The sequence below is a fragment of the Pan paniscus genome, chromosome 11 (genome assembly GCF_029289425.2).
Source record: "Pan paniscus chromosome 11, NHGRI_mPanPan1-v2.0_pri, whole genome shotgun sequence".
NCBI lineage: Eukaryota > Metazoa > Chordata > Mammalia > Primates > Hominidae > Pan > Pan paniscus.
In genome coordinates this window covers 106,628,893-106,653,425 of record NC_073260.2, presented here as the reverse complement: position 1 = coordinate 106,653,425, position 24,533 = coordinate 106,628,893, and the positions used below count along the sequence as shown (strand labels likewise).

Below are 24,533 nucleotides of genomic sequence, written 5' to 3'. Positions count from 1 at the left end.
AGGTTGTAAGTTTCTTCATCATTCCCCCCTCCCAACAAGCACAAAATCGTCCCCAGCCCCTGGAGCGTCTTGCGTGGCTCCCAGGTCAGCAACAGCACTCGGAGCTCAGAGCTCCAGGGAAAGCGCTCAGGGAATGGCTCCTAGGACTGGTTCCTGGGAAAGCGCCAGCGTCCAGGGAGAGATTTCCTTCTCCAAGGGCCGGCAGGGTGGCATTCCAAGCGCGAGCAAGGTGGGCAGTGAGCGATCCTCCCTTTAAAAAAGAATAAATAAATAGAAGCCAGCGCGCAGCCCCGCTCGGGTTTCCCGAAGCGCACACCGCTGTCGCTGCCGGGGCGGCTGGATGTCTGCGCTCCCCGCCTCCGCTGGGCTGACACGGGAGGGGAGGAGCAGGAGCTGGAGGGGTGTTGGGGGTGGGGGGAGCGCGAACCATCTCGAGCCAAGACAAGCAGCACATTCACAAATAACGCCCCCACCCCCAGCGCACGCGCTCCCATTCAAAGCAGACCCGCTCCGCGGCCGCACTTAAGCTCCAAAGCCGCGCCGCCTGCCCCGGCGCAGCTCTGTCTCGTGGGGCGCACGCCCGAGCCCGCCTGCCGGCCGCCGCCGCGGAGCCACCGCAGTCAGCGCAGGAGGCGGCCACCTCTTCGAGGGAGGGGTCTCGCCCGGGACTCCCCTTGGTCCCCGCCATGGGGACCATGGCACGACTGGAGGCGCCCCAGTGCCCCGGGTTCCTGGCCCGCCTCCTCGGTGGCACCTGGTGCCTGCTCTGTATCGCCGGACAGGTAGGGTAGCCTGTGCGTCTTGCGTCCCTCCCGGGGACTCTGCTTCTAAAGCCTGTGCTACAGCGAAAAGCGCTACAGCGTGGGAGGTGCTCTCTTCCGCGAAGGTCCATCCTGGGGCTGCGCTGCCGCCCAGGCTGGGGACAAGTGGCGCGGGGTTGGGGCTAAGGCGTACCCTGGGGTCGATCGGGTCGATCTCTGCGTTTAGGCTTGACCCAGCCTCCTGGGACCCTGTCCTGGCTTTTCGCCCTTACCTGGGTCCTGCTTCCAGCCAGGCAGAGCCGGGGCGAGAAGGCGGCGCCTGAGCTGGGGAGCTGTCATCCCCAACAGTCCTCTACCCCCCACCCTTTCCGACAGTCCTTCGCGGAGCCCCCTCTCTCGTTCCAGGCTGAGGCTTGGGCGGCGCCGGGGAGACTCGGGTGCTGGGACACTCCTCCACACTTCCGCCCTTCTGCGGACCTAGTGAACTTCTGACACTGTCACCCTAGGGCCGCCCGCAGCCGAGTGTCGGGGGCGCAGCGTTGTAAAGTGTGCGGACGCCGGACCAGGTGGGCTCCCTGGTGCCTCCGCGGTCTAGAGGTGGCTCTGGTGGGTGGGTGCCCGAGGATTGGCCCTGACCATACCCCCTCCGAATCCTCCCAGGGTCTTCTCCAGGGCCACACGGGGTGTATAAGGAACTGGGGAGTTCTCCAGGGTGGGAAATTCAGGCCCTGAGGCGGCGCGGAAGGGCCCTGGGAGAGGGTGTCTGATTAATTCAGTTTGCCTGGTAGTGGTTTATTATCACAAGACTTGGAGAAAGCTGCTTAGGGAAGAGGGCAGGGGTCCAGGGTCGAGTCAAACTCAGAATACCTGCGGTTCCTTCGTTTTCACACTTTCCAGACTCAGGTAACTTTTGATTAAAACCCACGATTTGGGCAGTTTGTACATAATTTAGCCTCCATAGATTTGCCTTTCACAGGATTACTTGGGTAGTTCTGGGAAAATACCCAAATACTCTTGGCCGGAATTACCGCCAGATAGCCTCCCTTTCCTCTGTTTTGCTTATGGAGACTTGTCCAAATAGGGGGATTTCCTTCCCTCGCTTTTTCTTAACGTTTTGCAACTTGTTTTCCGATCTCTATTTTAAAATTTTGATTGCAGTGGTGCACTTCTAGAGGCTGAGAGAGGACCGAGAATGTTGTCTCAGAAGGGCCCGGAGCAGCAGGGATTACTCTCATCAGTAGTAGAAATTTTCAGCAGGGAACACCTGCTTAGATTGGAATATGACAAACAGTTGGAAAAGCTTGTATTAATTATCAGCAAGTTGTATTCCCACCATGCTTCGTTCCTTGTCAGGGCTTCCCAGCCATGGCTGCACAGTAGAATTACCTAGGGGAGCTCTAGAAATTTCCTGCGTTAGGGCCACACCCCAGCTGGATTACATCAGAATCCTGGAGGGAGAGGGGAGGCTGGGACATCAGAAATTCTAAAGCTCTCGGGTAATTCTGTTCTGCAGCTGGGTTAAAACCCAATGTGCAAAAACGACCTGCCTTAATGTGACTTTTTTTTTTGAAACGGAGTTTCACTCTCGTTGCCCAGGCTGGAGTGCAGTGGTGCGACCTTGGCTCACTGCAACCTCTGCCTCCTGGGTTCAAGCGATTCTCCTGCCTCAGCCTCCCAAGTAGCTGGGATTACAGGCATCTGCCACGACGCCAGGCTAATTTTTTGTATTTTTAGTAGAGACGGGTTTTCACCTTGCTGGCCAGGCTAGTCTCAAACTCCTGATCTCAGGTGATCCACTCGCCTCGGCCTTCCAAAGGTCTGGGATTACAGGCGTGAGCCACTGCTCCCGGCCAATGTGACTTGTTTTATAGAATCATGGCCCCATGTGTCTTTATAGCAGCATGATTTATAGTCCTTTGGGTATATACCCAGTAATGGGATGGCTGGGTCAAATGGTATTTCTAGTTCTAGATCCCTGAGGACTCCCCACACTGACTTCCACAATGGTTGAACTAGTTTACAGTCCCACCAACAGTGTAAAAGTGTTCCTATTTCTCCACATCCTCTCCAGCACCTGTTGTTTCCTGACTTTTTAATGATTGCCATTCTAACTGGTGTGAGATGGTATCTCATTGTGGTTTTGATTTGCATTTCTCTGATGGCCAGTGATGGTGAGCATTTTTTCATGTGTTTTTTGGCTGCATAAATGTCTTCTTTTGAGAAGTGTCTGTTCATATCCTTTGCCCACTTTTTGATGGGGTTGTTTGTTTTTTTCTTGTAAATTTGTTTGAGTTCATTGCAGATTCTGGGTATTAGCCCTTTGTCAGATGAGTAGCTTGCAAGAATTTTCTCCCATTCTGTAGGTTGCCTGTTCACTCTGATGGTAGTTTCTTTTGCTGTGCAGAAGCTCTTTAGTTTAATGAGATCCCATTTGTCAATTTTGTCTTTTGTTGCCATTGCTTTTGGTGTTTTATACATGAAGTCCTTGCCCAGGCCTATGTCCTGAATGGTAAAGCCTAGGTTTTCTTCTAGGGTTTTTATGGTTTTAGGTCTAACGTTTAAGTCTTTAATCATATTGAATTGATTTTTGTATAAGGTGTAAGGAAGGGATCCAGACACATGCACACGTACGTTTATTGCAGCATTATTCACAATAGCAAAGACTTGGAACCAACCCAAATGTCCAACAATGATAGACTGGATTAAGAAAATGTGGCACATATACACCATGGAATACTATGTAGCCATAAAAATTGATGAGTTCATGTCCTTTGTAGGGACATGGATGAGATTGGAAATCATCATTCTCAGTAAACTATCACAAGAACAAAAAACCAAACACCGCATATTCTCACTCATAGGTGGGAATTGAACAGTGAGAACAGATGGACACAGGAAGGGGAACATCACACTCTGGGGCCTGTTGTGGGGTGGGGGCACGGGGGAGGGATAGCATTGGGAGATATACCTAATGCTAGATGAGGAGTTAGTGGGTGCAGCGCACCAGCATGGCACATGTATACATATGTAACTAACTTGCACATTGTGCACATTTACCCTAAAACTTAAAATATAATTAAAAGAAAAAAAAAAAAAAAGAATCATGGCCCCAGAAGTAAACTCGAAGAACAGTAAAGAAGGCCTGAGACAGGGACTTGGGAGTCTTGACATGTAGCTTCCAGTCCCGGCGCTGTCCCTAATCGTGGTATCATTTTGGTCGAGGCCCTTACCTTCCACTTCCTCGTCTGTTAAGTGAGGGTGTTGGCCCCTTTTTTCACAGGTACTGCCAGCTTTAACAACACCAGGCAGGTTGACATCTGAACCAAATTAAGACATCTTTCGTCTTATTTTTAAATATCCACAAGGTAGAAATTCTACCTTATCATTGATAATTTGCTACAATACCTGCTCATATTTGGATCCAGCAAAGATGCTAAAAAGGAGCTTGTAGTTTCTTAGACTTGCAGTATTTTTTTTTTTATGCTTTCCCACTGCCTGTTCAAACTCACTTCAAGTCATTAGGTGCTTTCTTGGCATTCATGACAAACTGATTTTTCCTAACATTACACACATGTTCTTTCCTGTGCCACTTCTCAACCATTTCTTCTGGATAAGGATGATGACAGCAGATTTGGGTCTTGTGTGTGTGTTGCAAGTGGCTTATTGTTTAATTCCAAATGGGTCTTTCTCTTACCACCATTCAGAGCTGCTGTCCACATGTGAGGAGCCTGATGAAACTTGTCTGAGAAAGAACAGAAAAGAGTTTAAAGTGGTAGATTGGTTCAGTATCCCGGTAAATGCAAAATGCCTTTGAGAGTTAACTTGGTCAGGTGTTTGTCAGAGCAGCTGTTTAAAGTCTTCACTTGGTTTTAATCATGTAGGCATTATATGTAACCATCAAATTAAACAGATCAGAAATTTGAGGATACTTAATATCAAATCAAGAAGAAATCATTCTATGATCGATAGCCAGTGCCAGATGATTTGAACATTATTTGGAATTTATATATTCTTCAAGCTGTTTTTGAATCAAAACACTCAATACATGAAGGTATAACAAACAGACCTCCCGTGTAGATATTGTAGCTATAGTGAAAGGAGACTGTGCAGTCAAGAGCTTTTGCTACCCAAATGGAATGATGTTTGAGCTATATTCTCCAAATAGTCCAAAGAACAATTTTAATGCCAATAAAAATTATTTGGAAATCCAAAGATTTCTTTCTTCTCACTGAATTTCTGCTTTCAGGGGTTATTTCCCTTTCTGTTCTGACTGAATTACCCTTCTTACAGGATTCTTTTCTTTCCTTGCAACTTAAAGGCAACTCATTCCTTAGATTCTTATGAAACTGATTATTTTCCTCATTAATTTCATTTCATAAGCTGAACCCAGCATGATCCTATTACCTTAATTGCTCCCAGATAAGGAAATGCTTAATCAACTCATGGTAACCAGTAGATATTATCAATTACTTAACGATTTCTACAACCTGACTATAGCAATCCACTGTAAAACGAAGAAGGCTGGTCAAGAGGATGTGTTACTAGATCAGCGCAAATCCATTACTGTTGCTTAAAAATGTCACTTGCTGGCGGTTCATGTCCTTTTGGTGATATATATGTGGTAGTTCATTCAGACAGAAAGATTTAATATTTCCATTTACAATGTTATTCTAAATGGTATCCTTGTTAGGAATTCAGTAATTAAATAAATACTTCCTCCTTGGCTGGAAAGAATTGCGCCTTTATGGGCACCTGATTTCCAACTAAAATTCTTTTTTTATTTTATTTTATTACTATTATAATTTAAGTTTTAGGGTACATGTGCACAATGTGCAGGTTAGTTACATATGTATACTTGTGTCATGCTGGTGTGCTGCACCCATTAACTCGTTATTTAGCATTAGGTATATCTCCTAATGCTATCCCTTCCCCCTCCCCCCACCCCACAACAGTCCCTAGAGTGTGCTGTTCCCCTTCCTCTGTCCATGTGTTCTCATTGTTCAATTCCCACCTATGAGTGAGAATATGCAGTGTTTGGTTTTTTGTTCTTGTGATAGTTTACTGAGAATGATGATTTCCAATCTCATCCATGTCCCTACAAAGGACATGAACTCATCATTTTTTATGGCTGCATAGTATTCCATGGTGTATATGTGCCACATTTTCTTAATCCAGTCTATCATTGTTGGACATTTGGGTTGGTTCCAAGTCTTTGCTGTTGTGAATAGTGCCGCAGTAAACATATGTGTGCATGTGTCTTTATAGCAGCATGATTTATAGTCCTTTGGGTATATACCCAGTAATGGGATGGCTGGGTCAAATGATATTTCTAGTTCTAGATCCCTGAGGAATTGCCACACTGACTTCCACAAGGGTTGAACTAGTTTACAGTCCCACCAACAGTGTAAAAGTGTTCCTATTTCTCCACATCCTCTCCAGCACCTGTTGTTTCCTGACTTTTAACTGATTGCCATTCTAACTGGTGTGAGATGGTATCTCATTGCAGTTTTGCTTTGCATTTCTCTGATGGCCAGTGATGGTGAGCATTTTTTCATGTGTTTTTTGGGTGCATAAATGTCTTCTTTTGAGAAGTGTCTGTTCATGTCCTTCGCCCACTTTTTGATGGGGTTGTTTGTTTTTTTCTTGTAAATTTGTTTGAGTTCGTTGTAGATTCTGGATATTAGCCCTTTGTCAGATGAGTAGCTTGCAAAAATTTTCTCCCATTCTGTAGGTTGCCTGTTCACTCTAATGGTAGTTTCTTTTGCTGTGCAGAAGCTCTTTAGTTTAATTAGATCCCATTTGTCAATTTTGGCTTTTGTTACCATTGCTTTTGGTGTTCTAGACATGAAGTCCTTGCCCATGCCTATGTCCTGAATGGTAAAGCCTAGGTTTTCTTCTAGGGTTTTTATGGTTTTAGGTCTAACGTTTAAGTCTTTAATCATCTTGAATTGATTTTCGTATAAGGTGTAAGGAAGGGATCCAGTGTCAGCTTTCTACATATGGCTAGCCAGTTTTCCCAGCACCATTTATTAAATAGGGAATCCTTTCCCCATTGCTTGTTTTTCTCAGGTTTGTCAAAGTTCAGATAGTTGTAGATATGTGGCATTATTTCTGAGGGCTCTGTTCTGTTCTGGTCTGTTTCATTGATCTATATCTCTGTTTTGGTACCAGTACCATGCTGTTTTGGTTACTGTAGCCATGTAGTATAGTTTGAAGTCAGGTAGCGTGATACCTCCAGCTTTGTTCTTTTGGCTTAGGATTGACTTGGCAATGTGGGCTCTTTTTTGGTTCCATATGAACTTTAAAGTAGTTTTTTTCAATTCTGTGAAGAAAATCATTGGTAGCTTGATGGGGATGGCATTGAATCCATAAATTACCTTGGGCAATATGGCCATTTTCATGATATTGATTCTTCCTACCCATGAGCATGGAATGTTCTTCCATTTGTTTGTATCCTCTTTTATTTCATTGAACAGTGGTTTGTAGTTCTCCTTGAAGAGGTCCTTCACATCCCTTGTAAGCTGGATTCCTAGGTATTTTATTCTCCTTGAAGCAATTGTGAATGGGAGTTCACTCATGAGACACAACATACCAGAATCTCTGGGACACATTCAAAGTAGTGTGTAGAGGGAAATTTATAGCACTAAATGCCCACAAGAGAAAGCAGGAAAGATCCAAAATTGACACCCTAACATCACAATTAAAAGAACTAGAAAAGCAAGAGCAAACATATTCAAAAGCTAGCAGAAGGCAAGAAATAACTAAAATCAGAGCAGAACGGAAGGAAATAGACACACAAAAAACCCTTCAAAAAACTGATGAATCCAGGAGCTGGTTTTTTGAATGGATGAACAAAATTGATAGACCGCTAGCAAGACTAATAAAGAAGAAAAGAGAGAAGAATCAAATAGACGCAATAAAAAATGATAATGGGGATATCACCACCAATCCCACAGAAATACAAACTACCATCAGAGAATACTGCAAACACCTCTACGCAAATAAACTGGAAAATCTAGAAGAAATGGATAAATTCCTCGACACATACACCCTCCCAAGACTAAACCAGGAAGAAGTTGAATCTCTGAATAGACGAATAACAGGCTCTGAAATTGTGGGAATAATCAATAGCTTACCAACCAAAAAGAGTCCAGGACCAGATGGATTCACAGCCGAATTCTATCAGAGGTACAAGGAAGAACTGGTACCATTCCTTCTGAAACTATTCCAATCAATAGAAAAAGAGGGAATCCTCCCTAACTCATTTTATGAGTCCAGCATCATCTTGATACCAAAGCCTGGCGGAGACACAACCAAAAAAGAGAATTTTAGACCAATATCCTTGATGAACATTGATGCAAAAATCCTCAATAAAATACTGGCAAACCGAATCCAGCAACACATCAAAAAGCTTATCCACCATGATCAAGTGGGCTTCATTCCTGGGATGCAAGGCTGGTTCAATATATGTAAATCAATAAATGTGATCCAGCATATAAACAGAACCAATGACAAAAACCACATGATTATCTCAATAGATGCAGAAAAGGCCTTTGACAAAATTCAACAAAACTTCATGCTAAAAACTCTCAATAAATTAGGTGTTGATGGGACATATCTCAAAATAATAAGAGCTATCTATGACAAACCCACAGCCAATATCATACTGAATGGGCAAAAACTGTAAGCATTCCCTTTGAAAACTGGCACAAGACAGGGATGCCCTCTCTCACCACTCCTATTCAACATAGTGTTGGAAGTTCTGGCCAGGGCAATTAGGCAGGAGAAGGAAATAAACGGTATTCAGTTAGGAAAAGAGGAAGTCAAATTGTCCCTGTTTGCAGATGACATGATTGTATATATAGAAAACCGCATTGTCTCAGCCCCAAATCTCCTTAAGCTGATAAGCAACTTCAGCAAAGTCTCAGGATACAAAATCAATGTACAAAAATCACAAGCATTCTTATACACCAATAACAGACAGAGAGCCAAACCAACTAAAACTCTTGAAGATGACTTGCTTGTTTTTTTTGTTTTCCTCCTGTATGTTCTTGCTGTTGTTTTTATTTATTTTCTTTTTTTACCATAATAATTTTGCATTGTTAAAAATGCTACTAAGGATTTTTATTTGTTTTGCATTGTATTGAGGTATAAATGGCATAAGGTATACTGCACATGTTTAAAGTATACAATTTGATAAGTTTTGACATATGCATATGTTCATGACACCATCACCCTAAAGTTTCCTCATTACCCTTTGCAATGTCTTCCTCCCTCCTGTCCTTGAGTCCAGCATCATCAGGCAAATAATGATCACCAGACAAACATTACCAAGCAAATACTTTGTTACTGTGAATTAGTTTGCATTTTCTAGAATTTTATGTAAATGGAACAATCCCTCCTCCTTTAACCGAAAGGAGGCTTTTGGCTTTTTTCCCTCAGCATAATTATTTTGAGATTATTCCTGTTATAGCATGTGTCAATATCTCACTGCTTTTATTCCTGAGTAGTATTGCATTGTATAGATAGACCTCAGTTTGTGGTCCATCAGCATTCACCTATTGATGGACAGTGTGTCTGTTTCCACTTTTGCTATTACAAATAAAGCTGCTGCAAACATTTATGTACAAGTCTTTGTATGAACACGTTGTTTAATTTGTGTTAGGTAAATACCTAGGAATGGAATGGCTGAATAATATAGTAGGTGTACATTTAACTTTTTAAGAAACTTAGTTTTTCAAAAGGTTGTACCCTTTTCTCAGTAGCAGAATGAGAGTTCCAGTTCCTCTGCATCCTTGCCAATACCTGGTGTGGTCTTTTCTTTTAGTCATTCAAACAGGTATAGTCATAGCTTGTTCTGGGTTTTAATTTGCAATTCTCTAATGATTAATGATATTGAGCATGTTTTCATACCTTTTGAATCCACACATCTTCTTTGGTAAAATTTCTATTCAAATATTTAGCCCATTATAGGATTGTTAGTTTTCTTATTGGGCTTGGAGAATTCTACATTCTGGCTGTGAATTTTTTTTTTTTTGACAGTCTTGCTCTGTTGCCCAGGCTGGAGTGCAGTGGCATGATCTTGGCTCACTGAAACCTCCACCTTCTGTGTTCAAACAATTCTCGTGCTTCTGCATCCCAAGTAGCAGGGATGACAGGTGCATGCCACCATGCACAGCTAATTTTTTTGTACTTTTAGTGGAGACACGTTTTGCCATGCTGGCCAGACTGGTCTCGAACCCCAGGCCTCAAGTGGTCTGCTCACCTCAGCCTCCCAAAGTACTGGGATTACAGGTGTGAGCCACCACCCAGCCACTATGAATGTCTTCTCAGATGTGTGATTTGCAAATATTTTCTTCCAGTCTGTGGCCTGTCTTTTCATTTTCTTAACAGTGTCCTTTGCTTGGCAGAAGCTTTTAATTTTGATGAAGTTGAATTTATCAAATTGTTTCCTGGACAATTGTGATTTTGTTCTTGTTTCTAATAAATATTTGCCTAACCGAAAATTACAGAGGTTGTCTTCTAGAAGTTTTATAGTTTTAGGTTTTTACATTTAGTCTCTTTCATTCTTGAGTTAATTTTTGCATATGGTACAGGGTAGGGATCAAAGTTCATTTTTTGGCCTATGGATATTAAATTGTTTTTGCATGACTTTTTGCAAAGACCATCCTTTCTCCACTGAATTGTCTTTGTACTTCAAAAATCAGTTGTCCACACACGCGTAGGTCTATTTTTGGATTCTCTGCTCTAATCCACTGAAGTACATGTTTATTGCTATGCTAGTAGCACACTTTGAGTGGTATAGCCTTATAAAAAGTCCTGAAAAATAAAAATAACTTTGTTCTTCATATTTCAAGGACATTGACTTGTCTATCCTGTATGAATTTTAGAATCAGATTGCCAATTAAAAGATGCATGCAGGGATTTGATTAAGAGTGTTTTAATCTAAAGATATATTTTGAGAGAATTGTCGTTTTACTAATACTGAGTTTCATGACCCATAAACATGAAAACCTCTCTAGTTAGGTCTTCTAAACAGTATTTGGTACAATATGTTAGTGTACAAGTCATATATTTTCATCAGATTTATTAATATTTCATATGTTATGCTTTTTTAAATGACATTTAAAAAAAATTGTTTCCAATTCTTTTTTTGTTAGTATACAAAAATACAATTGATTTTATATATTCTTGTTTTCCGCAACTTTATTAAACTCATTAGCTGTAGTTGTTGTGTGCAACAATATGTAGTATATTCCGTCAGATTTTCCACATAAGTGATTGTCTTGTGCAAATAAAGAGAGTTCTTTAAAGTCTTTATGTCTTTTATGAAATTTTTTCTTGTATGATGACACTACTTTCGAACCTCCAGTACAAGGTTGGATAGAAGTGGTATGAACAGATATACTTGTCTTGTTTATCATTAAGTATGATGTTAGGTGTGGGCTTTTTTGTAGATGCTCTTTATGTCTGAGGAAACTGCTTTTATTCTTCATTTGCTGAGTGTTTTTATCAGAAATGGATTTTGTTTCTGCAGCTAATTATCACAAGATTTTTCCTTTTTAGTTTAATGTAGTGAGTTACCTTCACCGATATTTGAATGTTCAACCTACCTTGCATTCTTGGAATAAGCCCAAATTGATCATAATATTATTTTTATATATTGTTGGATTCAATTTACTAAATTTTGTTTAGAATTTTTACATCTATGTCCATGAGGAATAAGGTTCTGTAGTTTCCTTTTCTTGAAATATCTTTGGTTTTGGTATTAGAGCAATGCTGGATTCATAGAATAAGTCAGAAAATATTCCCTTATTTTCAACTTTCTGGAATCTGTATATGATTTCTTCCTTAAATGTTTAAGAATTCACCGGTGAAGCCACCTGGACCTAAAGTTTACTTGTTTAATTACAAACTTAATTTCTTGAATAGATACGGGGCTATTCGGGTTATCAATTTCATCTTGAGTTAGCTTTGATTGTCGTTCACAAGTTCGTCAGTTTCATCTAACTTGTTGAATTCATTGGTGTAAAGTAGTTCATAGTGCTCCTTTATTATGTTATTTACTATTATTAGGCTATGTAGTTATATTACCTGTATCATTCATGATATTGGTTATTCTTTCTTTTTCCCTGATCAATCTGCTTCATAGCTTATCAATTTTATCAATCTTCTCAAAGAAGCAGCTTTTGGTTTAATGAATTTTTCTTTGTTGTTTTTGTTTTCTATTTCACTCATTTCCTCTCTTTATTATTTTTTCTTCTAGTCTGTGTTTTATTTGGTCTTATTTTTCTAGTTTTGTAAGGTGTATGCTGAAGTCATTGATATAAGGTATTTTGGATTCTCAAACACAGATATTTAATGATATAAATATTCCCTAAGTTGTGCTTTAGAGGCATATCATAAATTTCTATATGTATTTTTTTTCAGTTCATAGTACTTTCTTATAACCTTTTATTTCTTCTTTGACTCATGGCTATTTAGAAATGGTTGTTTGGTTTCTAAATATTTGGGGATTATCTGGGTATCTTTGTGTTATTGATTTCTAGTTTAATTGCAGTGTGATTAGGTGACACACTTTATGTCACTTGAATCCTTTTTAATTTATTGACACTTGTTTAATGGACCAGAATGATGGTCTTTCTTATTAACTGTTCTGTGTACACTTGAAAAGAATTAAACTTTCTACAAATTTGTGCCTCTATTTTTTTTTCCCGATCAGTTTTGCTATTGTTTGATAGAATGTTCTTTAAATGTCAATTAGGTCAAATTGGTTGATACCATTGTTCAAGTCTTCCACACACTTACTGATTTTTCTGTATACTTATTGTATCAATTATTGAGAAAGGGATATTGACATCTCTATATTACCACTGTAGACTTGTCTATTTCTCTTGCAGTTCTAATAGTTTTTGCTTTATTTTAAAGCTCTGTTATTGGGTACATAAATGTTTAGGATTGTTATGTTACCTTGGTGAGTTGACCCTTTATTATGAATAAATGACCTTCTCTATCCCTAGTAATGGTCTGTGCTCTAAAATCTACTTTGCCTTTGGCTATATTAATATTAGATAATCATTTCTGATTTGAGATTTTTTTAATATAATAGTTACCTCCATTGTTCTCACACTGTACCTTTAATGTGATCTCCTGACTTACCATATTTTATTAAATTCCCATTATAGTATGACTTCCTAATTCTCTTTCAAATCCTGCTTTCATCATCCTTTTGTTATCTTTTATCACATTAAAAAAATCAGTGATCAGTATTAATATGTTGTAGTGGCAATAGTGAGCCAAGTAGTACATTATTATTTTTTTCTAGTACACTTCCTTTTTGTAAAAAAAAAAAGCTTTATTGAGATATAATTCACAAACAGTACAATTTATGCATTTAAAGTGCATGTTGCTATTGAGGAATCCAGACTCCATTTTAAACGGTTCTGGTTCATTGGTTTTTATTATATTCACAGTTACATTAAACCATCATCACAGTCACTTTTGCAACATTTTTGTGAATTCAAAAAGAAATCTTGTACCCTTTATATCACCCCCTTACTTCCCTCCCACCCTAGCCTAAACAACCACTTATCTGCCTTCTTAATACATTTCCATGTTCTAGATTTTCGTATCAATGGAATTATATAATATGTGGACTTTTGTGACTGTCTGATTTCACTTAACATAATGTGTTTAAGGTTTATCCAAGTTGTAGCATATATCAGTACTTCATTCCTTTCTATGGCTGAGTATTATTCCATTGTATGAATATAACACATTTTGTTTATTTGTTCATCTACTTATGGGTATTTGGATTTTTCCCACTTTTTAGCTATTATGAGTAATGCTGCTATAAACATTTATGTACAAGTTTTTGGGTGGACAAATGTTTTTATTTCTCTTGGGTATATACCTAGGAGTGTAATTGCTAGGTTAAATAGTACACTATATTTAATCATTTGAGAAACTGCCAGAGTGTTTTCCAAACTTGCTACACCATTATACATTCCCATCAGCAGTGTATGAAGGTCCTAATTTTTCCACATCCTCACTATCACTTATTAGTATCTGACCTTTTGATTATAGCCATCGTGGTGAATATGAAGTGATTCCTTATTGTGATTTTTGTTTGCATTTCTCTAATGACTAATGATGTTGAGGATCTTTTCATTTTTACTTATCTTTTATTAGAGTTAACAACTGCCTTGATTGAAAGAAAAGTTCTTAATTTATGTAACTGTTACTCTTTTCCTTCAGTGCTACTGAATACCTGTCACATGCCTATGAATAATTTTTCCAAATGCAAAGGCATAATACCAATCAGAGTCAGTTCCTTTGCCCTGCTAGCATTCCTCCTTTCACCCTTCTCTGTTGTCTTTAGGTCTGATTGCTTTTTGCATACCCACCCTCATAGCTGTCATACTAAGACTTCGCTTCTTTTATTCTGTTGAACTGGCCTATTTCATAGATTCCTCAACCTCCAGAAAATAAAATGTGTATGAAAGTAAAATTTTTTAAACTACTTTTGTGTCCAGAAAGTTATTCTACTCTCACACTTGTTGCTTATTTTGCATGACATAGACTCCTAGGTTGAAAATAGTTTTCTCCCTGCTTCTACTCCCCTCCCTCAAATTTTGGTGGCATCACCGCGTTCTCTTTTGACATCTCATGTTGCTATTGAGGAATCCAGTTCCATTTTAAATCTAGATCCTGTGTCTTCAGCCTGCATTTTTTGGTCTCTGGAAACTTCTAGAGTGTTCATTTTATATCTGGCACTCTAAAGCAAAGGTTGGCAAACTTTTTCTGTAAAGGGAAATAGAGTAAATGTTTTAGGCTTTGTGGGCTATACGGTCTTTGTCCTAACTTCTCAACTCTGCCTTTATAGCATGAAAGAAGCCTAGACAGTTGTAAACAAATGATTGTGACTGTGTTCCAATAAACTATTTACAAAACCAGGCAAGAGGGCAGATTTGGCCCATGGGCCATCGTTTGCAGACCCCTGTGCTAAAGTTTCATAATGCTGTGCCTTGCTGTGGGTTATTTAAATTCACCATGCTAGGTTCTTTGTGGGCTTTCAGTAGATCTGTCTCTTTCAATTTAGGGAATATTTATTTTCATATATCCTCAATAATTTCCTTTCCAACATTTTATGTGTTTGCTTTTTGTAAAACTCCTATTAGTTATTGGGCCTCCTGGGTTGTTCATCATCTCTTAAAATCTTTTGTATTTATTTATTGTTTGTTATACTTTCTAAAGGATTTTCTCAATTTTATTTTCAACAGAGTTAAATTTACGTAGATTTTGAACCAATATTCGTAGCTGGGGACAAACTTCACTCATCTCCCTCTTCTTTCAACAGCACCAGGTACCTCCAAGTATGAAGCCCTACAGGCCACATGGTTTGGTGTCTCCTTGTTTTATCTCTCTGCCTGCACAATTCTGCTAAGTCAGTTACAATTCCTCCACCAGTTTTCCATATTCCAAAAATTTATTTTCATCTTTTGCCTGTTGTTGTGTCCTTTCCAATTCTTTTGTCATCTTTATTTATTTGCTGTTATTTTAGCAGACATTTGGGAGAGAAGATATGGTGTTCAACCTGCCATGTTAACTGGAAGTTAGCACTATTTATTCTCTTTAATTTCTATTTTTCTATCCTGATCCAGTTCCCAATCTTGTTATAACTCATTCTGGTTATGAGGCACACTTTTCAGAGACTGATACTTTTTATTTCCTAGTGTAAATAAGACACTGGTCAGAATTATAAAAAAGACACTAGATTTGTGTTCTAGAGGCCGAGGGTCTAGTTCTGGATTTAGTGACCCTTTCTGCAAGTACAAATGTCAGAATTTTTTTTTAGGGAAGAGATTCTGTGCTCACTGACTGCCTTCTGGTTGCCAAACACAATAATAACAGCTCTCTCCATCCCTATTTTTGTTTTTTAATTTTTCAGTAACTGCTCATTTTTCATTCTCTGTTGAAGTAAACATAGTCTAACCTATTTGCTTAGAGATACAGCACAGAAATATTTTATTTTATACATTTTGACATTCATATTTGGAAACAGTTTTATGAGAGAACATAGAGTTAACATGATGTAAAGATCTGGCCTTGAAATATCATGTGTGGTATTAAAAATGTATTCTCTAAGGTGTGATTGCAGTTCAGGCTTTTTTTTTGTGGTGGAGAATGGAGATGAGGTGAAATGAATGGGAAATAATTTTTGAATAGTTATTAATTCTATATCAGTTTTAATGTTTTATTTTGCACTGGGATGATCTCTAAGTGGAGAATTATGCATTTTGGGGGCAGTGGGGTGAGTAGCGCACGTGCTACATATTTCTTTTCAGTTCTGCTCATGACCATAGGATTATAAGGCTGGAAGGCATCTTAAGGACTTTTTGGTCTTGTGTTTCACAAACTTCGGTGTGCCTAAGTCAGTTGTGCTATGTTGCATAATTCCAGAGGTCACTGAAGAATAGATCTGTGCAACTAAAAGCTGAGAAGTTTTTCATTGCAGATTCCTGAGCCTCAATCTCAGAGATTCTGATTCAATAGGACTAGGATGGGTTTAGGGATATGCGTTTGTTACCGGTACCCCCTCCATTCCCACCCTTCCCCCTCGCCCACATACCCACAGAGGATTCAGACACATTTTGACCAAAAACCACATTTTAGGAAACACTGATATGATGTGTCTTATTTACAGATGAGAGAGGTAAGGTCCTAGAAAGTTGAGTTGACTTGTCCCAGTTTGTTAGAGGGAGAGGTGGGAGTGAACCACGCATCTCATAACTCTGCTCAGTGATTTTTTCCCATCAGAGCATACGCTATTATTTTAGTGTCTAGTTACATCATGAACTAAAGATATGAACCACCAGTTTAAAGTGTCTTTATTTGTAGTAACTGCAGTTGTTTATAAATGGTTTTCAGATGTTTAGGAATAGCCTCAGCTCTCAGTCACTCTGCAGCAGAGGAATGATCAGAGCATAGGGGAAGGAAAGCCCCAACCCTTACGCCCCTCGTGTAACCTGCTGGAACACAGCTTCTGTGTGTTTCTTCTTCAAGTCATCATGCCCCTGGAAGATTAACAGATACTTGTTTAGAAAACCATCCAAAGCATCCAGCAACCTGACACTTGACGAAATGGAGAATACGTGCTGCTCAATACCTTCTCTCCCCAAGTGCAATGTAGCAATTGTTGCTACATTCTTGGAGGAAAGGAAGGAAATGTTTCATGTGCCTATTATTTAGGATGTTCTCCCCATTTCTACCACCAACCAGCCCAACAAAATACGTGCAGATATGCTCCACTGACTCATGCAGTCTGTGATGTCTACTGCATATGGAAAGGAAAGAAGTTTTCTTTATTGTTAATAATCATTGTCATACTGCTTGTACGTTTTATGAAGAATGACTATTGTGATGTTTCTTTCAGACATCACCTGCAGAGAAATAAAGGTTGTTTATTATTAAAGAGTGCTTATTTATTGGTATAAGATGAAATTCAAATTCTCAGTTTCGAATGCTAATTTTAAAACTCTGTATTATTTAGGATGGACTAGATCATGCTGTAATAGCAAATAACCCCCAAAACACGATGGTTTAACACCACCAAGGTTTATTTCACCACTCGGCCACATCACCAGTGTGGATCGTCAGGAACGCTTGGCTCACTGGGCGCACTCAGGAATCCATGCTGACGGCAGCTCCATCTCAACCCGCATTTCCATAGCCACCCAGGAAGGAAGAGGAGAGTGCTGCTCTAAATAAATACTTCCACTCAGAGGTGACACAGGACACAATGATTTTTTACTTCAATGTAGAACTAATAGATTCACTTTGGCAATCTCCTGCCAATGGTTAAAACAAGAGGTGCTTTTGCTCCCATACTATTGGCCAATCAAATTCAAGAGGATTGTAAGTGTAATGTTATCATGAATCCAGAATATCCCCTTTCTTGTTTTGGTTTCCACCAATTAGCTTTTCCAAGCTTTCAGATTTCCAAGGTGTGGTCTAGATGTTTAAGTTTTCTGACTGTGTGTGTCTATGTGTACAGAGATTCTCCGACATTACAGTGAAACCACTTATAATTTTCTTTATCTTACCCATTAAAATTATTTTAAAACTTATGGTAGAATATATATAACACAATTGACCATCATGACCACTTTTAAGTTTACATTTCAGTAGTGTGAAGTACATTTATGTTGTTGTACAACCATCATTACCATCCGTCTCCAGAGCTCTTTTCAACTTGCAAAACTGAAAGTCTATAGCCACGAACAACTCCTCAATCTTTTCTTCCCCTATCCCCTGGCAACCACCATACTATGTTCTGTTTATGATTTTGACTGCTCTAGGTACCTTACATAAGTTGGAATCACACAGTATTTGGTTTTATTTTGTGACTGGCTTATTTCACTTAAACATAATGTCCACAGGGCTTATCCATATTGTAGCATATATCAGAATTTCCTTCCTTTTTGGGGATAAATAATATTCCACTGCATGAATGTATATGTACATGTGTATGTACACATACATGTATACATAAATGCACACATACATATACACATATATGTACATGTACATATATACATATGTGCATATACATGCACACATACATGTACATATATACATATGTATGTGTATATACATGTATACATATATGTACATATATACATATACGTGCATGCAGTGGAATATTTTATATAAATGTATATTGATATATAAATTATATATATATGGCCCTCTGTATCTATGGGACCTGCATCTGTGAATTCAACCAACTTCAGATCAAAATATCTAAAAACAATAAAAAACAGATGGTTGCATCTGTACTGAATATGTACAGACTTTTTTCCTTGTCATTATTCCCTAAACAATACTGTATAACAACATATTTACATAGCTTTTACATTGTATTAGGTATTATAAGTAATTTAGAGATGATTTAAAGTATTTCAGAGGGTATGTGTAAATTATGCCAATATTACACAATATAAGGGACTTGAGCATCTGTGGATTTTTGTGTTCCTGGGGTGTCCTGGAGTGAATCCCCCATGGATACTAAGAACAGCTGTATATATACTACATTTTATTTACTCATGCATTCATTAGTGGACACTTGAGTTGCTTTCACTTTTTGGCTGTTGTGAATAATGTTGCTATGAAATTGATGTTCCATTTTGCTTTATGTGTGGTTCTTTTTCTTTTCTTTTTTCTTTTTCTTTTTTTTCTTTCTTTCTTTTTTTTTTTTTTTTGAGACAGGGTCTTGCTCTGTCGCCCAGGCTGGAGTGCATTGGTACTATCAGGACTCACTGCAGCCTCGACTTCCTGGGCTCAGGTGATTCTCCCACCTTAGCCTCCCAAGTAGCTGGGACTACAGGGATACGCCAACCAGGCCCAGCTAATGTTTTTGTGTTTTTAGTAGAGACATGGTTTTCACCATGTTGCTCAGGCTGGTCTCAAACTCCCGGCCTCAAGCGATCTACCTGTCTCAGCCTCTCAAAGTGCTGGGATTACAGGTGTTAGCCACTGAACCTAGTTCTTTTTCTGTATACAAGAAAAGCAACACCTGCCTCTTGAGACTTCTAGTTTACTATTTTGGGAGATCCAGGAAACAATTCTTTTTTAACTCAAGATGGAGCTAATAGTTTCACATTGGAAATCAGCCAATGGTTAAAACAAAACCTGAGCAATACTCCTCTGACTTCTTCCACCTTTAGCCAAATCAACAGAGCCAAGGAGGATTCTTGCGTTTAGTCTTGTATGTAACCTGCAAATATTGACATTTTTCAAGATAGGGGACAATATGTTGCTCGGACATTATTTTTCCTCTAACAATCCAGGAGCATGACAAAAAGAAATTATGTGTTCTGTCAGGCATGGTGGCTCACACCTGTAATCCCAGTACTTTGGGAGGCTGAGGAGGGAGGATTGCTTGAGGCCAGGAGTTCAAGACGAGCCTGGGTGACAGAGCAAGATCCTATCTCTAACAAGAACAAGCAAATAAATTATATATTTTTTGTGCATCTGATCCATACTATGTGAAAGGAGGTCAAATGTGAATCAGTATTTAAAATGCAAACTAATTGCACACATGGCATGGTGTGTGGAGCAACAGACAAGGTAGAATTTTAGAAAGGGTGCTGAAAGAAAAGGCAGTAGACCAGGAAACTCTGCTTACCACTGCCTGCTAATTACACGACTATGGACAAAACAGTTATGTAGCCTTTCTGAGTGCGTGTGTGTGTGTGTGTGTGTGTGTGTATGGTGTGTTTGAGTTGGTAGAATGAAAGGCTTGGATTACATGATCTAGAGGGTTAATGCCAATTAACCATAATTTTAAAACGATGAAGAATAGGGGTTTCTAACCTTTTTAAATATAAAAACTTTTAAAACACAAACATATTAATAGCTCCTCTTCAGATTTTTGAGAAACAGAAATTGGATCATGGCACTTCCCTGCTTAAAGGCTTCAGTGATTTCCTGCCGCCTTTACATCAGTATTTCTCAGCCTTTTCATTATCGCCTCCCAAAAAAGCTTTTTTGGACATTTTATCCTAATCCACTCCCCCACCCCCATGAAATCTTAACACAATAAATGTACTGTAAGACCTCTTCTTTCGTATCCCTAAGAACCAATTTTTCACCCCTTTGGGGGCATTATTGCCCCCATTGAGAATGCATGCTTCCGAATAAGCTGGAAAACCCTTATTATGAATATCAAGGCCTTGCCTGATCCAGCCCCTGCCTAGCTCCCCAGGTTCCCTCACTCCTCTTCCTCCCCTCTATCCTCCTCCTCTTCCCCTCACTCAGCTCCCTTCTACCCAGGTGTCCTGCCCTTCTTTTCTTTCAGTTCCCCAAGGGCACCAAGCATTCTTACTTAAGGGGCTTTGCACAATTTGTTTTCTTTGCCTGGAGGTCTCTTTCCTTTATTTTGAATTAATTACTTTATGTTCATCTGTCTGGCCTGCAGCTTAAGTATCACTTCCCCAGAAAGTCCTGACCCTGGACTTCCTTCTGTGTTAGATGGCTTCTGTCATTATTTCTCACAATGCCCATTTTCTTTCTAGCACTTGTTTGCATTTTCTTTCATACACTTCTTTGCATTTTTATTATACGTCTGCCATCCCCAGTACATGGTACACATGAGGCCAGGGATGGACTCACTCTGCACTCTATATATGTCACATCTAGTTCAGTGCCTGGCATTGTTGAAAAAAGGATTAATGAAATATTTTTGAGAAAATATGCAGTGAATAAAACTGTCTTGAACTTGGCATTGGTTTTACAGTGAATGTATACATTATTAACTACAGCAGCACCTATGTTCGTATGTTATTTAAAGAAATATTAGCTACTATAGTAGAAAAATCCTGAAATCTCAGAGTTTTAACAAAATTTCTCGGTCACATAAAGTCCAATTGGCAGGGCTGAAGTGGGGGTAGGTGCTCTTCAAGCACCTGGTTTGATGGAGTCATCCACCTGGTTTGACTGGTTTGATGGAGTCTCTGCCGTCTTTAACACATAGCTTCCAAGGTCACCCTGGTGCCTGTATCTGGATGACATATGGGGGAAGGGAATGTTGAGAATTGCATGGGTAAGTTTTCTTGGGGGTAGTCCTGGGAGTGGAATGCATCACTTCTGCCCACGTCTACTTTTTATATTCTTAACTAGGCTCGAATCTGGTAGGGTTCCATTCCCTCTTGTCCCTCCACAAGAAATCAGTTTCGTGGTCATACCTCCCAGCAAGGGAGGCTGGGAGGATAGCTGTGAGCTTAGGAGGTCACACAAACTGGTCTCTGGCACATTGTGCTTGGAGAGTCATAAATATATGCGCAAGTGTGTGGCTGATGTCTGGATACATATGGATTCACAAATGACTTTCAAGAATATAGAAACCCTAAAGAATTCCAAGACCCAGAGGGTGGAAACCACTAAAAATAGGAGTGTGAGTTTTGTTTGTGGAGAAGTTTTTGCCTGCTTCATCATTTTCAACATTGTAAGGTAAGATATGGTGGAGTGGGGTTGAGGGGAACCAGTTAGAAATGCACTATGTACATCTTGACTGAACAAAGCTATTTGTTGCCCTACAGTAGTGAATCTTCCCAGGCTCTTGTGTAGCTGTATTCATAATATGCGCTGATTAGTATCTTGTCAGCTGAATGGAAGCCCAGGTGGGGTTCTGGTTGGACTGCTGGCGGCATTGTCCTTAATAAAATGGGGCCTTTCAACCAATGTGCTATTTTCATTCCCACATCACCTGATAAGTCCTAGTCTTTTGATGAACTACAAATAAAAACCAGTTCTCCATCTCATGGGGCTATTAATCAAATAGTATCTGTTTAAACAGAAAAAAAGACCTATTGCATGTCCCGTTCATAATACAACAAGGCAATTGTAACCGAGCTACGACATCATGATACTGCACTTTTATCTGAGCCAAAGCTTACCTGGCCATCCTTCAGATTTGCCATTCTTCCCGACTCCACAGGATAGGAGCAGAAATTCGAGCCCGGGTGCTGCTTTTGTGCACAGTTTGTGGCCTCTCTCTTAACTCCGTTCCTTAGCAGAAAGAAAGAATTCAGAGTCTGGTGGGTGAGGTGGGCTGCTGAATTCTTTCTATTTCAATTGTATTGAGGAGCTTTCGAGATTTTCCATTTTTGTTTTCTTTCATCATCCATCTAACTGTAAAAGCTAGCTGTCATTTGGAAAAGTTGGGAGGAGATGGCATTTAGAGACAAACTACAACCTTCAAATAGAAAAATGTACATTTAAACTCTAAAATTTCAAAGAAGTTAGTTTGCAAATTGGATGTTTTTCAAGAAATGTAAGTATTTTCCACATCGCGCCTCTTTCAGTTGTCTTTTTTTTCCTTTTGCGTAAGGTGCAGTCTCAGATCAGTGTTGTCCTGTTTTCTGTTTCTGATGAAGCTTTAAAGTGTTTGATTGACATTTATCAGAAACTTGTGGCAGCTGTGAACACTCGTCCAAAAGCAGATGAGGGAGGTCATGGTGGCATCCTTCTTGGTTCTTTAATAGGATTAGCAAGGAGGTTTATGCTGAAACTCCATCAAGGGTCAGAGCTAGACAACGATGTAGCTCCCAAATCCATGGATCTGTCATTTGGCAAAATCCTTACAGCAGTGCTGATTGGCAACAAGATGGTGAATAATCATCTTCCCCTGTGTATTTTCAAAAACTGCCTCATTTAGAGCAAGACCACAGTGTAGAGGCTGTGTGGAAATGGCTCAATGGGACCCCTGCTGTTTGGAGAATTTGAGTTCAAATCCACCTGTGCACAGGTTTGGATATCTTTGTGTTTGGCAACATGCCATTTCCTGCCAGATTTTGTTGTGGGTCTTCCCCCCAAGTAGAGGATCTCTGTTGAGAGGAATGCTAATTGGGTGGGATTTCGGGAGCCTCTCAGCCAACCATGGGCTCAAGCAGTGCTCCTTTCTTGCAGCTGTACTTGATTATGTTTTTAGCTGCCACTGTTAATGAGTCAAAAGCCACATCTGTTGAGACCTGGGTTGGCACTTCCAGGGCGGTCGGCCACCTTTCCATCACTTGCTCCAAAGAGGGTCCCGGGTATGGAGCAGATAAAGCTGAATGTAGGGTGTTTGGTTCTGTGAGGCTGTTTCGAGGAGGAAAAAAGGGAGAAATGATTGAATTTGCCATTGAGTGGCTAGCCAGTACATTTTATATCTCTTATGCTTTTTGGTCCTGGTTGCTTTTATTTCAGTTAGAAAGTCTTAGTGGTAAACTCATTTTTCGTTGAAGGCGCAGTAGAGCTATGTCTCTGAATTTTGAAGACTTTTCCTATAGAATCATTAGTTTCTTGGGTGATTTCTGAAGCTGAGACTTTGGAAAAGATGACAGGAATAAACTTCCACTAAGTTTATCTCATTCATTTCTAAATCTTTTCTGTGTGTTGGGTGGGGATAAATATATTCCCTTTAGTGCAGGCTATCCTGGAAAATATTTTCATTTTCAATACAGTGATCTAAGTAATCTGCTTATTACAATAGACTATTCTCCATGTTGTCCTTTTTTGAAACAAATACAAGTCAATTGCAAGCACTTTGGAATTTCTTCAGGAATCCATAATCTAGATAGCTCCTCTTCTATCATGACCAGATATATGATTATTTCTTCATATTTTAGGACTCATTTCTTCAAGTGGTTTCAACTTCCTATTTTCTGGATTTGATCCATCACTTATGTCATATCAACTAAGCCTGGTCCATCATGGTTACAAAGTGCCCAGCCTGGCACCATGCATGGTAGGTACTGCTTAGATTAAGTTGTATGTGTTTCTTTTCGGTGCTGTAATAAATTGCCACAAATCAAGTGGCTTAAAACAAGAAAAAATTATTTTCAGAAATCCAAAATAAAGGTTTCAGCAGATGCCATGCTCCCTACCGTGGCCCTGGGGGAGGATCTGTTCCTTGCTGCTTCTGGGTTCTGGTAGCTTTCAGCATTCTTTAGTCTTCCTTGGCTTGTGGCTATATCACTCCACTCTCTGCTTCTGCCTTTATAGCACCTTCTCCTCTGTATGGGTCAAATCTGTCTCTGCATCTCTCTTGTGATGGCATTTGGGAACTCACCGGGATAATCCAAGATAATCTCCTCATCTGAAATTCCTTAACTTACCTATGCAGAGACCGTTTTTCCAGAGATAGGGCAGGGCATATTTTTGGGAGTCTCATCAGTCTACCACACCCATGGATGGATTCTGCATAATATTGTGGTCAGTCATTGGATC

The 24,533-nt window shown here is 39.7% G+C and overlaps 1 protein-coding gene across 1 annotated transcript in view; it reads left to right on the top strand.

Moving 5' to 3' along the window:
- Positions 1–245: 245 nt before the first annotated feature.
- ADAMTSL1 (ADAMTS like 1) overlaps positions 246–24,533 on the top strand; it is a 1,021,291-nt gene continuing 997,003 nt past the window's right edge. Inside the window, exon 1 of the mRNA XM_034967210.2 lies at positions 246–782. Coding sequence (XP_034823101.1) covers positions 687–782 — 96 coding nt within the window. The 5' untranslated portion in view covers positions 246–686. The remainder of the gene's footprint in view (positions 783–24,533) is intronic.